The sequence below is a fragment of the Heloderma suspectum genome, chromosome 16 (assembly GCF_057233095.1).
Source record: "Heloderma suspectum isolate Gila_16-S chromosome 16, 16-S_ref, whole genome shotgun sequence".
Lineage (NCBI taxonomy): Eukaryota > Metazoa > Chordata > Lepidosauria > Squamata > Helodermatidae > Heloderma > Heloderma suspectum.
This window is the reverse complement of record NC_139473.1, coordinates 2406991-2427359: the sequence shown is the minus strand read 5'-3', so window position 1 is coordinate 2427359 and position 20369 is coordinate 2406991. Positions and strand designations below refer to the sequence as shown.

The 20369-nt window shown below is 48.6% G+C and overlaps 1 protein-coding gene across 8 annotated transcripts in view; it reads left to right on the top strand.

Moving 5' to 3' along the window:
- Positions 1-1117: 1117 nt before the first annotated feature.
- MYO18A (myosin XVIIIA) overlaps positions 1118-20369 on the top strand; it is a 141899-nt gene continuing 122647 nt past the window's right edge. For 3 of the 8 annotated variants that reach the window (XM_084823123.1, XM_084823122.1, XM_084823121.1), the window contains exons 1-2: positions 1121-1590; positions 11802-12899. In XM_084823123.1, the coding sequence (XP_084679249.1) occupies positions 11892-12899 (1008 nt within the window). In that variant the 5' untranslated portion in view covers positions 1121-1590; positions 11802-11891. Of the gene's footprint in view, positions 1591-11801; positions 12900-20369 lie in introns of all 8 variants that reach the window. The other 5 variants (XM_084823128.1, XM_084823127.1, XM_084823126.1 and 2 more) reach the window with 3 other exon arrangements.

The window sequence follows — 20369 nt, the reverse complement described above, 5'->3', positions numbered from 1 at the left end:
CACAGAGGCCAATGCGTCTGCTGTTGGAAGGAGATTGTTCTGGTGAACACCCCTCAAATCTAAAATAGCTGCTGTATTATGATAACTCTCATACATCGCATGGTTTTAAAAAAGAAATTAAGAGTAGGGTCTCATCATCCCCCTGATTAAAGAAACAATAGTCGATTAATTGTATGATTGTAATAATAATTGTACTAACAATAATTGGTAATGATTATTTTGAAATAAGCCCCATTTGACATTGACACTGACATTCCCCTCAGAGGTCATAATAATAATAACAACAAAATGGTTTTTGTGAGGAAAGTCAGGGCATCTAATGGATCTTACTTCCAAGTAGGTAGTGATGATGATAGTAATAATAAATTTTTTTGAAATATGCCCCATGTGATGTTGGGACTGCCGGAATTTCCCCTCATATAACCCTGTAACAACAACAACAAAATGTTTTCTGAGGGGAAAGTCAACCATGGCATCTATTGGACCTCACTTCCAAGTAGGTAGCAATAAGGGTGATGATAGTTTTGAAATAAGCCCCATGCGATGTTGGGACTGACGGAATTCCCTCTCAGAGAAGTTTGCAACAATATCAACAAGCACGATGAAGTATTTCCTGAGGGGAAAGTGAGCCCGCCCGCCGGCCCAGGCGTCTGATGGGGACTACTTCTGAGTAAGTGGTAAGAAGCCGCAGTAATGGATCTACCCCCAGAGGAAGATTCCCCACGTTTGTTTCTTCCCCCATTCCACGTTTCGTTTTTTGGGGGGCCACCAGCTGCCTGAGGAAGAGCTCCGGAGAACCCAAAGCTCGCTCGCCCTTTTGCGGCATTTGGGCCGCTCCTAATTTGTTCGTGATTTGAACACCTGCAGCCGGGCAGCAAATAAGTAGCCAATTCAAGCAAGGGCGGCGCCTGCCCACCCGCGGCGCTTCGGTGCTTTAGGGGCCTCCGCGCCAGGCCGCCCCCACCTGGGCCCCTCCCGGGGTGCGTGGGGCTGCAGCTCCCGGCACCCCCTGGCCAGTACGGCCGCCGCCGGGCGCGGGGGACCGACGAGCGCGACGAAGCATTTCCTGAGGCGGACTCCGCGCGGCGACTCCGCGGGCTGAGCGGAGCCCCTCAGCCTCCCGCTCTCGCGGGCGTGTTGGGCGGCCGCCCCCCGCGCTCCGGGCCGCGTCCGCGCCGGCCGGGCGGCGCCGTAGTCCGGAGGGGGAGGGCTGCGGTGCGGCGGCCCTCAGCATCGCCCCGCGCGCCAGGCGGCGGCCCACCCCACAGCGCCCAGCACCCCCGGCGACGGCCGCGCGGATGGGCGCGGCAGCCCAGGGCCGCGGCGGCGGCCCGCCAGGCGCGGGGAGGCTGCCCGGGCGCCTGCCTCCTCAGGGAGGCCTCGCCCCGCTCGGGTGGCCCGGCGCCCCGCCTCCGCGGCCTGCTAGGCCGGCCCCCGCCGCCGCCGCCCGCCCGCCTGCCCCGCCCCGCGCCGCCCGCCTCCTGGCGCGCTCGCCGCTCGGCGCCGGCCCGGGAGCGCCGGAGGGAGGAGGCAGCCGCCAGCCGCAGGAGCAGCCGCAGCGCCAGGCCGGGCCGCCCACCGGCGCCCGCGGTGAGTGAGGGGCGCGGGCTGAATGGGGCCCATCGCTCCGGCGGCCCAGGCGCGGGCGGCGGCCGAGCGGGGCCGGGCCGGGCCGGGGCGGAGGAGGGGCGCCGCCTCAGCGCCCCCGCCGCAGGGGCGCGTCTCGGGGGCGCGTCCCGCCGCGTGACCGTGGCGGGCGCCTTGGCCGCGTGAAGGGAGGGAGGCGCGCGAGCTCGGCGGCGCGTGTCTCCGCCTTTGATGCACGCGGAGATCGTCTCCCTACGCGTGTCCAGATACGCGTGCTTCACGCGCACACGGCCGGCGCTTTTGCACACGCACAGACCCACGCGCACGCGTCCAGCTTTTGCGTCCGCACAACTTCACTTTTTGCACACACTCGAGGTTAGATCTTTTACACACACACACACACACACACACAAGGTCACCTTTTGCGCGCGCACGCACGCACACGGTCTTTGTATGTGTATCCAGATACGTGTGTTTCACATGCACACGTTCAGCTCTTTCTGCACACACGAGTTCTGCTTTTACACACACCCACACACATTCGAGTTCAGGTCTTTTACACGCACGCGCAAGTTCAGCTTTTGCGCGCTCGCGCACGCATTTAGTTCCCCCTATTGAATTGGCTCAGGTGTGTTGTGTGCATTGAGGAGAGAAGAAGTGAGCAGGTTCTAGCATGCCTGTGACTGTCTGTGTGTGAGTGATATAGGGTGGAATAAGCCCAACTGTGTGTGTGTTTCTTGTGCATGCATGTGCACACACACAGAGGAATGTGCTTTCCGTTTGCTTGTCCATCCCTATATGAGTGGGAGTTTCGAGGTACATTTGTGCAAAAGGGTGTAGGGATGTATGAGTGAGCTGTGTGTGTGGCTCAGCCTCCCTAGCACTCACACAAAGCAGGTACAGGTGTGTCATCAGTGGTTCAGCTTCCTCTTCTCCCTCTTTGAATTGGCCTAGGTGTGCTGTCTGCATAGCTTTCTGGGTGTGAGACGCAGGTCCTGAGTTTAAGGAGTATGTGTGTATGGGTGTGAATTGTAAACACAGGTAATATAAGCCAATCTCTGTGTATTTCTCTCTCACACATGTTTTTATCTGCCCACCCTGGGTGTGAGTGAAAGGCAGGTCCTGGGTTTAAAGGTGAAAGGTTGCATGGGGTGTGTGTGTGTGTGTGTGAATGAGTGAGCTTCCTGAATGTTCCACACTCCCCCACCCTTCAGTATGCATACGCACGCATTTGCACCCTCTGTGTACATGTCAAAATATGTGCCTCAAAATATGTACACATCCAGCTGTGCTTTCCAGCTCTGAATTGGCCTAGGTGTACTGTGTGTGCAGCCTGCTAGGGATGGGAAGCAGATCACGGGTTTAAGTTTTACAGGTGTGTAAATGGGGTGGATGGGGGATTGTTGGGGGCACTTGACCAAAGCTTGTGTGTTTTGAATAGCCTGATCCAATGTAGTGTTAAATTGATTTGTAGTTGTTTCTTGAGATTTTGACCCAAGGAGGTGTCAAAATCTCTCTTCTCTTGCTTTTGTGCCCTAGTTTTGTCCCCAGTTCCATCCCTTTGAAGTTCCCTCAGTTGCATTGTGAGCTAGAGGTGTGTTTGTGTAACTGAATGTTATGGACAGATGGAATAAGCCAATCTTGTGTTTCTCTCTCTCTCTCTCTCTCTCTCTCTCTCTCTTTATACCTCCATCTGGGTGTGAGTGGGAAGCAAGTCCTGGGTTTAATGGTGCTTGTGTGTGAATAAATTTAGGGAAGGGGTTGGCTGGATATTTCTCATTCTTATACAAACACACAAGTGTTTGTGTGTGTGCATGCACAGAGAGAATTTTAAGTGGTGTGTGTTAATGTGCCAGCTTTTGTCGTGTGCAAATGCTTCTGCATTTCTGTCAGAAGTGTCTAAATCGTTTGACTTGAGGAGGGAGACGGTGTTTGTGTGCAAACATTTTGATGTGACAGTGCAGTGTGTGCATGAGCCACACCTGCAGGTTTTGGTGCTGCTTTCTCTGTGCATAGCACACCTGTGTGCTCAATTTGGCATGTGACATATTCCAACTTTATGGAGGTAGGGGTGCGTGCATGTGTGTGCTATGCTGTTTGGTGAGGTGGCTGTGGCTAGAGAAGTGTTGCTTATGTTCTCGCTTTGCTTTATGTATGTAAGGAATGAGGTTTGTTCCCTCCCTTCCTTTCTGAGGGTGGGTTGGTGTTAATTCTTTGTGAGGGTCGTGGTTTTTTTTTCTTGGTTGGGCGTGTGTGCCTTTGTGGGAACACAACAGTTGGGAAAGGAGTGAGGTTTTGGTGGGTTGTCCTGAGGCATTTAACACAAAGTAGGACAAGGTTGTAGAGCTGTAATTGGGGTAATCTCCAGGGGGAAACCTTGCGTGTGGGGGCCCGGGGGTATCAGCTTCCCCCAGTGCACCTGCCTTGAAGTTGGTCCTTTGGCTGCAATTGGTCTTGCTTTTTCCAGGGCCCAGCAAAAGGCTTCTCTCTCTGTTCGCTTTAACGCTGTCAGTGATACCTTGCAGGGAGCAGGCTTTGTGATGCTAATCTTTTACTTGTTGTTTTACCAGGGGTGACCAAGAGCCACTTGGCAAGTTATGCTTTCAGAGCACATGCTAAAAACATGCGTTATCAGGGGAGATGACATAGAAACAGACCACTGGTCTGTCTAGCCCAGTATTGTCGACACTGACTGGCATAATTGGCTCTCCAGGGTTACAGACAGGAGTTTTTTCCTGCCTTACCTGGAGATGCCAGGAATTGAATCTGGGACCTTCTGCATACAAAGCAAGGGCTCTACCACTGAGCTACAGCTCCTCCCCTACTTTTGCCCAGTGTACGCATACGTGGTGCATGGGACAGGGAGTTCTTTCAACAGACTCCTGGCATGTATTAAGTGGCACTAATGCCAATACAGCTATGTTTGTTATTTACCTCATACTTAGAGGGTCTTTCTACATTTTAGCAGGGCAAACCCTACTAAAAAGGTGTGCCTTTTTGCTAATGTGGCTTGGTTGCATTCACTCTTCACATTTTTAGGTGCACGCTTAAAATATTTAATGTTTGTACCCAAAAATGTAATGTGTGAAGAGGCCTTTGAAAGCAACTGGTGGGTGTATGTGTCTGCCTTCTCATTTCAGAGGAGTTACAGTAATAGCATTCACATGAGCAAAGCAGATCGGTAAGTTCTCCTCTAATGGTAATTCAAGAAGGTGTGTCTTATTTCCTTTAATATTTGCATGTATTTTGCAAACAGGAATTACATTCAGCAAAGACATGTCAGGTTATTTTAATTCCTTTTAGGAGGGACTGTGAGAGATCACCTGCCATGCGTAAACAGCATCCCAGATATAATCCCTAGCATCTCCGGTTCAAAGGATCAGGTGCCACAGTAGACAGTACTGGCCTCGATAGACAAATAGTCTGATATGGTATAGGTTAGCCACCTATATTGCCTATAATTATATCTTTCCTTTAAACATCAATTCAAATAAATTGAGGCTATTCTAGAGTTGCTTAGTCCCGCCTTCTACATGTGCGAATAACCATGCTTCCCATGGTGGACAGAGAAACCGTATGAAGGAGAAAATTGAGTTCATATTCCTATGGACAGTTTAGAGAGGAGTGCATTTCCCTGTCTCTTCCTTCCTTCCTCTGTCAAATTCTTCTCGGTGTTAACACGACAGGAGTTAAAGAGCATTAAGCACTGTTAAAGCAGTTAAGCTGTTCATGTGAACAAGGCCTCACTTGGACTGTGTAGTGAGCCTAGCTTCAGCAGTCACATTGGGCTTGGACTTCCAAAAGGCTTTTGGCAAAGTCCCTCTCCAAAGACTCCTGAGCAAATTTAGTAGTCATGGAGTAAGAGGAGAGGTCCTCTTAAGGATCAGTAACTGGTTAAAGAACAGAAAGCAGAGAGTAGGGATAAATGATAAATTCTCCCAATGGAGGGAAGTAAATAGTGGGGTCCCACAGGGATCTGTATTAGGACCAATGCTTTTCAACCTGTTCATAAATGATCTGGAATTAGGAGTAAGCAATGAAGTGGCCAAGTTTAAGATGACACCAAATTATTTAGAGTGGTTAAAACACAAAGGGATTGTGAAGAACTCCAAAAGGATCTCTTCAAACTGGGAGAATGGGCATCTAAATGGCAAATGCGGTTCAATGTAAGCAAGTGGAAAGTGATGCATGTTGGGTATAGCCTGATGGGATCTGAGCTAGTGTTGATTGACCAAGAAAGGGATCTTGGGGTTGTGGTGGACAGCTCAGTGCAGCCGCTGTAAAAAAGGCAAACTCCATGTTAGGCATAATTAGAAAAGGGATTGAGAATAAAACTGCCAATATCATACTGCCCCTGTACAAATCTACGGTGCGACCACACTTGGAATACTGTGTACAGTTCTGGTCACCACACCTAAAAAAAAAAGATATTGTAGAGCTGGAAAAGGTGCAGAAAGGGGCAACTAAAATGATCAAGGGGCTGGAGCATTTCCCTTATGAGAGAAGGTTACAACAGCTGGGATTGTTTAGCTTGGAAAAGGGAGGGTAAGGGGAGACATGATAGAGGTCTACAAAATTATGCCTGGTGTGGAGAATGTGGATAGGGAGACATTTTTCTCCCTCTCTCAAAATACTAGAACCCAATGGGGCCATCCTATGAAGCTGATTGGTGGGAGATTCAGGACAGATAAAAGGAAGGACTTCTTCCCACAGCACAGAGTTAAACTATGGAATTTGCTACCACAGGAAGTAGTGATGGCCACCAGTTTGGATGGCTTGAAAAGGGGGTTAAACAAATTCCTGGAGAAGAAGGCTATCCATGGGTACTAGTCTTGATGGCTATGTGCTACCTCCAGTACCAGAGGCAGTGAGCCTGTGTACACCAGTGGCTGGGGAACATGGGTGGGAGGGTGTTGTTGTCTCCTGCCCTGCTTGTGGGTCCCTGGTCGACAGCTGGTTGGCCACTGTGTGAACAGAGTGCTGGACTAGATGGACCCTTGATCTGATCCAGCATGGCTTTTCTTATGTTCTTATGTACCCAGCAAATTGTGTGAGGAGAGCAAACAGAGTCTGACCCAGTCCCCTTTTGTCTTGTCACAAGATAGACAGGTGTGTCTTTGGGGCAGGTTCTTTGCTACTGTTGGCCAGTGCATCATTGTCTAATTCCACTGCGTCTACTGTTTCTCCTCCCTGATTCTTGACCTTTAAACGGGAGTGAGTTTATCACGCGTTGCATGGGAGGTTCTCTTTGCGCCTGTCGGGTTGAGCTACCTCTTGTGCTTCTGCTGTGTCATAACATACCTGGTGAGTTTGTTCATCTAGTGGGTGGGGGTGTGATCCGAATGCCTGAATCAGGGAAAGCGAGTTCCAGCTGTGGGGTGTGGGATTTGGGTTTTCTGTCTTGCAACCGGTTGTGCCTGTGTTTTCTCCCGTGCAACCTCTCTCTTGGCTTGACTCAATGGAGCTGTTTCACAAGGAATTGCCCTTGGTTTGCCAGAGCAGGTATTGCAAACTAAGCCTGCGCATGAGAGCAGACGGAAGGTTGCAACCACATATGGGCCTTCTTGGAGAGGGTGGAGTCCCGGTGTGCAAACAGTCTGTAAAGCCTCCAGATTAAACTCCCCTGCTCAGGGAGCTGATGTTCCTGATTGGGTGAAGGCGGCTTCTAAGGGGTTGGGTGGCCCTTTTTAACCACCTTAGCCAAGTGTTAGTTGGCTGCCTAGTATCAAATCCAGGTCTGGTTTGATCGGTGGGGCCTCTTACAGGAATATTCTTGGCTTTTGCCGATTGGTAAGAGCCAAACTCAGCTTTTGAAGGCTCTGCAAACCTCTTCTAATTATGCACTGTTTCTGAGGTGCTACCTTGTCTTGCTGTAGCCATTCCAGCCTGGGCTTGGTGCAGGAGATGGTTCTCTTGAGTGCCAGGAAATGTATAGGCAGTTGCTGTGTGTGCTGTAATGAGGACCTACTGTCCGGGAAGGAGGCCTTGAACTGTTATCTTGTCGAACAAAGAATCAGGGGTAGTGGGGGAGATGAGGAACTAATAAGTAAACGTGAAATAAATGTGAATACAGTCCTGCTGGATTGCATCAAATTTCTTCTGGCCCAGCCTTTTCTTTCGGTTTCTGGAAAGCTTGCAGGCAGTGCTCCAGGTTTCAAAGTGCCCTTGGGCAAGACACCCCCATGGCCCCCCCCTCAGTGAGTCTACCCTCTCACTGCTATTGTCACCAGCTGCTCTTGCACCTCCTCCTCATTCTCTTCATTGCTGCTGTTTGCTTGCTTGGCAGGCAGAGAGTCGGGGAGCGAGGAGGCCGCAGCATCTGCTGCTCTTCTTTCTTACCACTGAAGAAGTGTTGTCTGTGCCGGAGTGAGAGGCAGCAGGTGAACAAGCACGTTGCAATGCAGAAGAGGAGGAGCAACTCCAGGGGTCTCTTGTCAGTGGGCCCCTGCTGGGGAATTGGCCGTCGGCAGGTGCCTGACCATGCTGACCTTTGGCACTGGCCCTGCTTGCAGGCAGGGTATGTGTTGCTTTCCCCTGTTTTTGTCCCCAACATCTGGTACTTGGAGGTTGACTGCTCCTGAACATGGGCGTTCTGTTTCAGTGTTATGCCATATTGAAAGTATCCTGGGATGTTATACAGCGCTGAACATACTCCTTGTCATTTTGCAAGGGGCTCAGGATTTCCTGTTAGTAATCCACCAGCCCTTCTATAGAACTTGGAAAGTTCATGGAGTGTAGGTCTGTCGGCAGCTACACAATTAATAGAGTGTAGGCCTATTACCCACAGTAGTTAAATTGAGCCTCTGTGTGTAGGCATGGTATAGCTCTAAATACCAGATGCTGATGACAGATGGGGAGGGGGTGGGGAGGGGGATGGCTATCTCCCATCATTTATTTATTTATTTATTTATTCATTCATTTCATTTCTATACCGCCCAATAGCCGAAGCTCCCGCCCATCATGCCCTGCTTCTGTGCTTCTGACTAGCTGCTGGATCTAAATAACTTCTAGATTTTATATTTTCCAAATAGAGGTGGGCAGCCATCATGTATCATCATCATCGTCATCCCAGGCACAACCTGAAATCATTTTTGCACCTTGCAAAGGCTAATGTAATTATGTTTGCCTAACACACCTCCTGCGCTCCATCTTAGGACTGTTAACGAACGATAGACTTTGGGGCTCCAACATCATGGTCAGCCTTTTCTCTCTCCCAAGTCCCCCGGGTGTGATAGGAGTTGCAGTCTAGCACATATGGAGGGTACCAGGCTGTGGAAGGCTGGTGTAACTCTTCTGTGGCTTTTGGCTAATTTGTATAATTCCTGGAGTTCTTGGAGGGGCTGTGTGTTTTTGCATCCATAATATATACATTAGTTTATAAGGAGTTTATATTTGTGGTACGGATGTAGCTTTAGGGGGCAACACTGAGAGGAAAATGCCCACCTAGTGAACCTGTTGGGGTGTTTAAAGTGTGTTAAGTGTGTTGTTAATGTAAACAATGCCCTCAGATGAGATTCTCGGGAGACTTTCAAGCTTGCCTGGGAGGCAGAATCCCAATAGAATTGTGAACGCTGGCTCTGCAGGCGTCTCCTAGCAGGCAAGGTTCCTTCCTGCTGCTGCAGAAATGCAAGCTTTTGAAAGAGCCACTGTTCCTTGAGATTTGCTGTTTTGCACTGGGAGATGCAGTTTCTCTGTCTTTCTTTCCTCACCCCACTCCAAACTCATAATTCTCTATGCAGTGGAGCTAAAGTGGCTAATGAATGGACTGTTTCCGACATGGTCTTCAGGGACTGTTCCTGTCGCCCTGACCCTTCCCTTCAGGGGTGGGAGTTGGTTGATGGAGCTTCCAAGTTCAATGGGACAAGAAGAGAGAGACAGCTTACTCCAACTAACCCAAGAGGGGCAGGGCTTTTTCCTTGGCCTCAGAGAGGCCTCTGTTCCTTCAACAAGGGCCTTTGTGAGCAAGTGTGAGACTGGATGACTCTAGCTGGAACTCCAAGAATGGCTTGCGTAGAGCAGGGCCCCAAACCCACAAACCCTCTCAGCTTTAAGAGCTATTTAATAAGGACAGGGGGGGCCTTGACAACTAGAAGACTTTCTTTTAAACATCCAGGAATGGTGTTCTGCTGAAGCAGCATCCCTAAACTACACTGGATGTTTGGGGACAGGGAGGAGATGAAACCCCAGCCCAGCTTTGTAGCTCTCTGTGTGGCCATAGGCAAGTGGCTATCTCTCTCGGCCTAAAAGGCACTCTGAGCTTTGTGGAGAAAGGGTGGGATAACAGTGTCATCTGAGAGATGAAGATCTACTTCAGGTATGCCCAACAGGGGGAAGGGTCATTGCTCAGTGGTACAGCACCTGCTTTGCAGGTACAAAGTCCCAGGTTCAGCATGTCCAAGTTGGGCTGGGAGCTGCTGCCTGGAACGCAAGAGAGCCACTGCCAGTCAATGTAGACCAGGGTGGGGAACGTGTGGTCCTCCAGATGTTGTTGGACTGCAGCTCCCGTTAGCCCAGGCCAGCATAGCCAACGGCGAGGGATGCTGACAGTCCAGTAGCATGTAGAGGGCCACACATCCCCAACCCCTGTTGTAGTTAGTTACTACTGAGCTAGAAGGGCCAGTGGTCTGTTTGATGTAGCAGAAGGCAGCTTCCTGTGTAACAGCAACATTCTTCCCTGCTACCCATCAGTGCCATATCAGTGACCTGCTCTTGAAAGTCCCCACCGTTGCAAACATAGTTTGCCATGTGGCATACCAGAGCTGCTGTTTTGCGAAGCATGCATCCCAAACTTCATTGGGTATTCAGCTGTAGGTCTCTTTGGATTTGTCTGTAATAAAAACCAGGCGTGCAAAGAGCCTCTCACCTGGTTGCCTTTGGCAAGTAAAAACAGCCGCTAGGCAACTAGGCTGGGAAGAGTTTACTAAATGACAGATACAGTTATGTGCGGGCAGGTGGGTTGTAAAAATGTATGTGCACGAATAACATTTCTTGGCTTGTTTGTGATGCTGTAACAAATCCCAGGTTGTTGATTAACTGCTCTCGGGCTGAAAAGAGAAGTGCAGAAACAGTCCCTTGGTAAAGAATAGGCCAGCCTTGTAAATAAGCCCATAAAAGTTACTAGCCTGCCCCCGCCCCCCAAATACTAGCATGCTGAGGACTGGAAGAGGAAGGATGCTGCATCTGTTTTGCAGAAATGCGGAGGAGGGGGCTTCCTTCCTTTCACAGCCCAGTTGGTTTCTATGCTGGGCGCAGAGGTAGGACGGGAGCACCCCATCCCTCCTCTGCCAGTGTGCTCCATTGCCTGCATGTAATTCCTTGACGCCTATGGCTACCATGTTATGGCTTAAATGCAAGTCTGGAATAGACCTTGTTCTCTCTTGATTGGAAAGCTGGGTGGTCTGCAAACTTCATAGACCAAATTAATAACTAGCTGATCTTAGGAACATAGGAGGATGCCGTATACCAGTTCAGACCGTTTGCCTACGTAGCCCAGAATTGTGTATTCTGACTGGCAGCAGTTCTCCAGGGTCTGAGGCAGAGAAGGGTCTTTCCTCCCATCACCTGCTACTTTTAACCAATTGCATCTGGGACCTTCTGCATGCAAAGCAGGTGCTCTACAACGGAGCTACCCAGTGTCTTGCCCCTGTGTTGTGGACTGTCAAGGGAAACCCATGCAGCATTGGTACAGTGTTGTGTGTTTTGTGCCAGGCTTGGTGGTGCCTCAAGAAACGTTCAGGTCCTTTCAAAACCGCAGTTCACATATGTCCTTGTGGGTGCAGGTTGTCTGTATGTACACAGAGAAGCTGGGTCAGAGAGAGATGAAAGAATAATCTTGTTTTTGGGATAACAATTTTTCTCCTGTTATTAATACAGTGCTTAATTTTTGGGGTGGAGAGGGCTGTTTTGCTGCACCGTTTCTCTTCTTAGTTTGGTTACCTAGGCTTGTAAATAAAAAGCATCACCTGCAGGGGACCTAGCAGCGAACCTCTGTAAAGAGCTGATTGGGGGATCCTGGGAATTATAGTCCGGCACATCTGGAAGGTGCATATTGGGGAAGGCTGCTGTAAAGTGAAAGGGGAGCTGGATGGTTCTGTCAGGCTCTCAGTGTGCCACAAACATGCAGCATAGTTACGCGTGGCTAGGAGGTTTGTAACTCTTGTAAACCCATTTACAAGGCACTTTTTAAAATAGATATATTTGTGTTTTCCCCACAGGGAGACGGGCAGGATCAAGAATTTGGAGTCACTGGCTGACAGCAGCTGGTCACTGTTGAACCTGAGTGCCTCCCAGGATTGCCTTCCACCATGTTTCACTTGATAAAAAAGGACAGAGATGGGTCCCGAAGGGAGAAGAAGGAGAAGAAGGAGAAGAAGGAGCGGATGTCAGCCGCCGAGCTGAAGAGCCTGGAGGAGATGAGCATGCGCCGGGGCTTCTTCAACCTCAACCGCTCCTCCAAGCGGGACTCAAAGAGCCGGCTGGAGATCTCCAACCCCATCCCCATCAAGGTGCCGAGTGGCTCTGACCTCCACCTGACTGACATTGACTCAGACAGCAATCGGGGGAGCGTGATCCTGGATTCTGGGCACCTCAGCACGGCCAGCTCCAGCGATGACCTCAAGGTGGACGACGGCAACTTCAAGGGTTCTGTGCTCCAGCGGGCCGCCAAGTTTGGCTCGTTGGCCAAGCAAAACTCCCAGATGATCGTCAAGAGGTTCTCCTTCTCGCAGAAGAGCCGTGACGAAAGCGCCTCGGAGACCTCCACGCCTTCTGAGCACTCGGCTGCCCCTTCCCCGCTGGTGGAAACACGGACGTTGGAGATTCAGCTGGCCAAACATGGCCTGACACCGGGACCGCCGTGTGCCCCTTTGGCATCTGCCTCACAAACCAGGCTGCCCGAGGTGGTCAGCAAGAGGTTCCCTGCTGAGCTGAAGCTCCCCATGGTGGTGCCCCCCAAGCCTCCCGTGCCCAGGCAGCTGGAGCTGCAGCGGCGTAACACGGGTGACTTCGGCTTCTCGCTGCGCCGCACCACCATGCTGGACAGGGCCGCTGATGGGCAGGTGTACCGGCGGGTGGTGCATTTTGCTGAGCCTGGTGCTGGGACCAAAGACTTGGCCCTTGGCTTGGTGCCGGGTGACCGGCTGGTTGAGATCAATGGGCGCAATGTGGAAAATAAGTCCCGGGACGAGATTGTGGAGATGATCCGGCAGTCGGGGGACACAGTGCGCCTGAAAGTGCAACCCATCTTGGAGCTGAGCGAGCTAAGCCGCTGCTGGCTGAGGAGCAGGGAAGGACTCCACCAAGCAGCCTTTGATGTAAGTAGCCGCTTTACTTGGGAGTGCAAGTGGGGTAACAAGGACCTTCGAACAGGAGTGCCGCTAAGAATATGGAATTCTCTTTGTAAACAGGTGGATCAATGTACACTGACCCGGTTCTCACGTCACAACAATTCCTGAGTTGTTTAACCCAGGAATTGTCGGGGCTGAACGGCAGCAAGGGAGCAGCCTCCTGTGCGCTCAGTGCTTCTGCTTTCAACCAACCATCCAGGAATGCCCTGTTCTTGGGTTGTTATTGTGACATCAGAACCCAGAACTCTGGGTTGTTTAGGGGCGAAACAACTTAGAGTTAACCCAACAATCACCCATGGTTGGGTTAGTGGTGAGTGGACAGGAGGCAGTGTGTTTGCTCGTTCCCGTACAGCCACGCTCCAGCCAGGATCAACAAGGCCGGCTGGGGTATGCTGGGAATTGTAGGACTTTTTCCTATCTAAGCATGCATAGGATTGTGCTGTTGGATTATTAGAGCTAGCCAGGGAAGGGAGGTCTTGTGCTAAGCTTGAGCAACAACAATTTAAACCATTCTGGAATGTTCACCAAATTACAATGATTGATAAACCATGTGTGTTGGTATGTGGAAATGATGGTATAAATTGACTATTTACTGTGTTGTTCCTTTGTTGTTGTTTTCCTTTATTTGGAAAATGTCATTTTTAAAATCAGTTTTAAAAATGTTAAAGAGCACAGCTGGGTAGAGAATACATGAGGCTGTTCTTGTCAGCATCCTGGTCAACAGGCCTAAAACTTTCTGGGGTTCTTCTGGCTGAGAGCCAGGTGGGTAAAGCAGGATCATGGTAGAGCAGGATCATGGTAGAGTAGGATCAGTCCTGCCTTTTTTGTGTGGCTGGCAGCAAATTGGCTGCTGTGGTCATTACTGTGCTGCTTATTATGCATGGATGAGAAGGGGACAGGGGATGCTTGTAAATGCCATAGACCTGCCGAGAAGCAAAGTTTTTCATAATAGGAGAGAATTATAAAGGAATGACCATTTTTCCTGGTTTTGCAAAGGATGGGGAGAAAAAACAACAACCTGGCTGGTTGGTTGTTGCCCAGGTGCCTAAAAATATGATACTAGCTCTTGAAAACATTCTGGGATTTGAACTGTTTTTATTTTTCAAGCCCTGAGTATATAGCAGATGATTTTAAAGTACAAGAGAGTGAGAGAAGTTAGATCCAAAAGAGGCTCCACTAAATTTAGACCAGCTGGGAAGGAGGGTAGCTGAGAATGAAAATTGTACGAGTTGGTATTTCAAGTTGATTGTGGGAACTGTGAAGAAAACAAAGAAAGGGTCTCTCTCTCTCTCTCTCTCTCTCTCTCTCTCTCTGGGTGAACCATGGGCTGCAATTCTGAGTTGTCTCTCCCTTCCGCAACAACCCAGAATCCCTGGTTCGCACATCACACTTAACAACCCAGGGATGGAGCATCTGTGGATTGTTTAGCTCCTCCCGCTTGCAGTGGGACTGATCAGGTGGCATGACCTAGCACTCTTGCTCACTCGCTCCCACTTCATTCACAACAGCCAAGGGTTTAAAATAAATCTGGTTGTCGTGACATCCAAACCGAGTCAGTGCCATCCTTAAACCCCCATATTTCTCCTGTAAAAGAGCTGTTTGCTCTCCATTCCTGAAATAGCTTTTTTAGAAAGGTTGATGTAAAGTGTTTCCCCCTCCTCCAGAATAATGTTCTAGGAAAAAGTTTAAATGTTCCTGGAACATATTCTGATTCAAAACACGCATTTATCACTGAGATGAAATTTTATGTTTGAAGTTTAGTAATAATTGCGGCAGAAGATGAGGCTTGAGCCCAGATTGTAGTGTGACTTTTTCCACCAGACTCTGCTGGCTGTTCATATTCTTTGGTCATTTTGATGTTTTGGGGGTGGGGAGAGCATAACATTTTGTTTTGTTTTGGCATTTGTATTATATACAGCATCCTAGAACATGGTTGGCATCATAGAATGGTTTGGTAATGTAGAGTTTTTGCGATTTGTGTGCATCTTTTATTCATTCCAGACTGGAGGGCTTCTTGCACTACCAATCAAAATACATTGTGCAGTTATCCTATCCTTTCCTCCTTCACAGATTTTTGTGTGTGTGTGGAAAGAAAAAGGAGGAGTGGTAGGGAAACAAGGGTTGCAAACGGAAGATGTTGTCTGCCCCCCCCCCCCCCAATTCCATGGATAAGGCAAGGCGATTGGATGATAAAAGCTTTGTCTAGAAACACCCTTATTTTTTTCTCCCTCTCTGTGATAAGTGTCCTTTAGGGTACAGATTTTTCTGCTTGAGCCAATCCCTCGTCCCAACACATTACATTTTACTTGATGCTAGGGGCTTTGTTCTATTATCACTGCTTTCCAAAAAGGGGTGGAAGTTGTGATCATTTGACCATAGCTGTGGTGATTTTTCCTGTAAACACGTGTGCCCTATGAGAGCACTGCCCCATAGAGGGATTACTGGTGTGTGTGTGTGTGTGTGTGTGTGTGTGTGTGAAGCTGTGGAGCAAGCAATAAAGGCTTTAAGAGTGCCTGTGAAGAGCAGTAAGTAGCAGTGTAATAGGCAGGTGACCCATATTCTCCTGGCTGACTGCAGCACCTACCCCTTACTGATAGCTGAACTTGCTTGAGTGTGTGTGTGTGTGTGTCTTTCTACCAGTGGGATCATTTTAAATCTCATCAAAAGCCCTGAAGGCCCCTGGGAGAGAAGCCAGCCTTGTGGCATGGAGAAGCCCACTGGAGCATGTATTCCTGGTGCACGAATAAATATGCCCTGTTTTCAAACGGAAGGGAAGCACATGGTGTTTACAGCTCTCAAGTTGAGCATGCAGCTGAGGCCGTTAAAAAATGGGATGCCAGATAAGCTGCCAACAGGGCTCATGGTGCAGGTGCTGGGGAGGAAGCACTATGGAAATATGAGGCATAAGTGGAAACTGGCAGAATCTCTAAGAAAACTCCTTAAGTGGACAGGAAGCTTTCCTTGAGATCACTGAGAATGGAGGCCAAATGTGCCTGGGACAGACAGCCCTCTGCTCGCTCCCTGGGTGGGGTTTTGGCTACTCCCTTTATTCCGGGCTGTGTGTATACCATGCCATGTGCATACAACAACACAGCACAGAATGTGGAATGCAGTTTCTGGCTTGGAATTTAGTATCCTGCAAATGTCTTGGCTATTTTAAAAAATAACTGGTGAGAATTCTTGAAATGCCACTTCTGCTTTTTCTCTAGCAGGAAAGCTTCAAGCTGTTTGGCTTCTAGGAGCTCTGTCTAAGAGGGCGCCTGCAAGAACATCTCTCAACAGATCTGGATTTGCAGCCTGGTCACCTTTGTTTTGTTCCAAGCAGCTACTATATTTCTCTGTTTCCTTGCAGGAATTGAAATGTAATAGGAGATGTGCAGCTAAAGCTTTCTCCAACCTGGTGCCCCCCAGTTATGTTGGACTGCAAATGCCATCTCATCATTCTGGGAATTATGGGAGATGCAGGAAACCAGGTTGGGGGAGGTTGAGCTAAACAGTTGTGGGGCACTAGGTTTGAATTCCTGCTTCCACACCACCACCTTCCCAAAACGTAAACACAGGCCAGGATTGCACCTGAGCCAGTGGGACTGCTTTGGGGTTGCCTTGGAACTGTCATGGGAGGTGCCAAAGCAAATCCTGGAAGAGTAAATGGCGAAGTACAAAATGCAGAAGTAAGCTTTTCAGAGAGGTTGTTGGCTTGCACTCATAGCAGCTTTACCTAAGCCTCGCTTTCAATCAAGAGTGTTTTTGTTTCTTGTTCCTTCCACAAGACTCCAGTTAACTGAAATATGTCTTGCTGCAGAATGCTGTTAAAGGATCTTTTAGTAGAACCTGTTATATCTACACTTGTAGAGAGCCACTTGCCTGCTCACCTATGGTGAGTGGAAATAGCCTCCAAGCAACTAGGCTAGAAACTCTTACGGACGTTTTTATTTTCAGGCTATATATGGCAGAAATAAATAGATGTGGACAGGCTAGCTAGAAAGAAATGTGTACTGGTGTCTTTTGCAGACTTATTTTCAAGGCTGCTCAAGTCTTTTCTTTCGTAGGTGGCTTGCAGTCAGCCTGTCTAGCCTGTCTCTCCAAGTCTTCCTCATTCACATCCATCAGTTAAACCCCTTCACCTTTCTCTCAATGTTGTCGTGGCTGCTGGAGCCCCACTTATCCCTGCTAGGTTTCCTATAACTTATTTATTTATTTGATTTGTACCCCGCCTTTCCACCAAAAAATGGCACTCAAGGCATCTTACAGAGACAGTTAAAATTGGATAAAACAATAAACCAGTACATTACAATGCAGGTAAAACTTAACAATTACAGAATAAAAACCTTGCATGAAGATTGCACAGGTGAATAGCCTGTGTCCTGTTCAGAGCTTATTTAACTAAATTGTTCGTGTAAATGTGTCCTTTTTGTCTTGGAAATGAAGACAAAGCGTTGCCTTTAGCTTCCAAGGGCTCCTGGCTTTTTCTTATCTCCGCAGAGAAAGAACTGCTAGACCTAAGCCTGTTTTTCCTCTCCATTTTCTTTCTTTTCACCCTAGACCCTTCCTAACAAGCTGTCAACCACACTGTGCTTCAGAGCTGCCATCACAAAAAAACCAAAAACATTCTTGACTATGTCGAGTATGAAAAGTCTGTCAGCCAGCCCAGGCAGGAAGAGCTAAGAGCTCCCAGCTGGGGTTGTCTGCTGATACCTGGGCTTGCAAAAAAGGGGCTGAGGTGCTAATGATCTAACTTTTGCACAAGTTGCTGTGGAACCAGATTGATATGGAGCTGAGTGAACACCAGTTATGCTTTTGCTAAGTGTTTCAGAAAGTTTATGAAATAGTTTTAAGAACATAATTTAATGTCGTTGTCCCCCTGCCCCAGTCTTTATGGATGATTCTTATTTAATTGTTTTTAAGCTGTAACTTTTGTAACCCACCTTTGGCCTATCTAAACTGGAGAAAGATGGGATATAAATTTAAGAGATCAATGAACAAACACCAGGCATTAGGATTTTGTTTCTGCTAAGCTTCTGCTTGTCTCTTGCTGCTGCTGCTGCAGCAGCACCTTTCTCTGCTTATGCTCTACTCCTGGTGCAAAGTTTCCTTTCTTTTCCATTGGCCAAGCTGATTGGGGTTGATGGGAGTTGTGGTCTGACACATCTGGAGGGCAGCTGCTGTGAACAGCAGAGGTGCAGGATAGGCGAACAGCCCTTGGAACAAAGTGACTGAGGGTAGGGTGGCCAGCCTCCATGTCAGGTTGTCTTTCCCTGGGACGAGTGGCTTGGCTCACTTGCTGGAATCACCCAGAGCTTTGCAGGAACCTTTTTACCATCTTTGGCTTGTGAGCCAATTTATGCCCTCTCCTTCCTAATCAGGGATTTGTAACCATTGCTCATGCTTAAGAAACCACTTGATTGGACTTGCAGTGCTCTATGCTCTGGTGCAGAATATAGCAACCTGTTTATTGACATGTATGGCTTGGAGATATTCTATAATGGCTGGTTTATGTTCCTTTGCACTGGCTGCCAGATAGCTTCTGGGCCCATTCCAAGATGCTGGTTCTTACCTTCCAAACTTCAAAAGGTTTGGGCCCTGCATACCTTAGGGAGTGCCTCCTCCATTATATCCCTCCCCACCCTCTTAGCTGAGCACGTGGCGCCCTGCTCCAGACCCCGTCATTTGCAGATCTGCATGGGCCTGGATCAGAACCTTCTTAGTTGTGGCACTGACTTTGTGGAACTTATGGCTCTGTTACTAGAATCTATTTTGTCTGGCTATTTGGATTGTTATTTGGCAGCTGCTGTATCCCGTTTTGTTTGTTTGTTTGTTTATGCTTCCATATCTACCTGTTACGATCTGTTGTGGAAACTGCTCTCTCTGTCATCATCATGGGAACAGAGCCTTTCTTGATGGTGGCATGGTGGCTTTGGATTTCTCGCCACATAGAGATTTGCCTGTCTTCCTCCCTGTTGTTTTCAGAAACTGAAAATGTTTCTGTTTAAACAAGCCTTGAACATCTACTTCAGCTGCTGTTTTTATTTATTTGAAGTGCTGCTTTTTGTGGCTAGTTGCTGTTTGTTTTATCTTTAATGTATTATTGCTTGTTTTCCATTGCTTTTGTAACCAACTCTGGATACCTGTTGATAGAAGAGTGGGATATATTATTAAATATATAATATATAAACAATCATATTGTAGATGGAGAAAAGTGATTCATTAATCTTTCTTGATTCTGGCATAAGCTTTTGTGGACACTGTCCACTTCATCAGTTGCATTTGATGAAGTGGGCTATAGTCCAGGAAAGCTTGTGCTTAAATAAATTTGTCTTTAACGTGCCACAAGAATCTTTGTTGTTTTTGCTGCAGTGGACTTGCACAGGGGCTTCGCCTCTGGAAATTAATCCTCCTTGTTGCTCCTGCTTGTGTCACACTGTGGGGTAGTTTACATGAGCTGGACTCGAGCTGCTAGTGGTCAGTGCTGCTTGTTCATTTGAGAGAAAAGGGAAAGCCTGAGAGAGACTCGAAATGCGAATTTGCTTCTTTGTGTAGTCCACAGCTTTCACAAAACTTAACGCAGCGCTTTTGCTTTTTTTGTTTTCAAAGGGGTTGTGGTGGTTTTGGCCCGTCTGCCTCTTGTTTCTTTTCTAGAATATGGCAGCTGACAATGAACAGCACCTGCCTTTATAGAGCTGATGAGGTCAGCTGCTGTGGGACAATGTGTAGCACTCGCGAGTGCAGCAGCCTCCTCTAACAAAGCAGTTCTGCAGGGGACACACAAGATCTTGTTGTGTGGAGTGATGGAGGAGGGGCAGGAACACCCCACGCCAGAGCGTAAGGCCGCCTTGCAAGGGTGGGCACTCCAGCCCCTCCTCCCTCATTACCTTCTGGCTGACTGAAGCCCTGCCTACAGCCACAGGCAACAGGCGTCCCTTTGTCCCAGCCACGAGCCGAGCTCTTAGTAGTTTTTCCTTCTCGTCTCGTCATCTTATTGGCCGCATTGACAGCATGACTAGCATCTTCCAGCATGAGTTGCCGTGTGATGAACGGTCATGGACTGTACCTTGTGGGCTGGGGTGTGTGAGGATGTGTTATCTTTTAACAAGAGGAAACATTTGAAAAACTCCCTGCAAGTAAAGTAAACATTTTAGGGACAGAGTCATGCTACAACCTTTCACCCTACCTCCAGGGAGATTTTTTTTTAAAAAAAATCTGTCTTCTCCTGCCTTGGCACCCTCCAGGTGTGTTGGACCACAGCTCCTATCAACCCCAACCACCAATTGTGGCTAGGCAATGGTGGGAGTTGCAGTCCAACACATCTGGAGGGTTCCAGGTTGGAGAAGGCTGTTTTAAACTATCATTTTGTGCACGGGTCAACATTAAATAATGGGATGTCGACAGACAAATAAGTTTGAGGGGCAGGGGGAAAGAACAGTTCCTTTGGGATTTTGC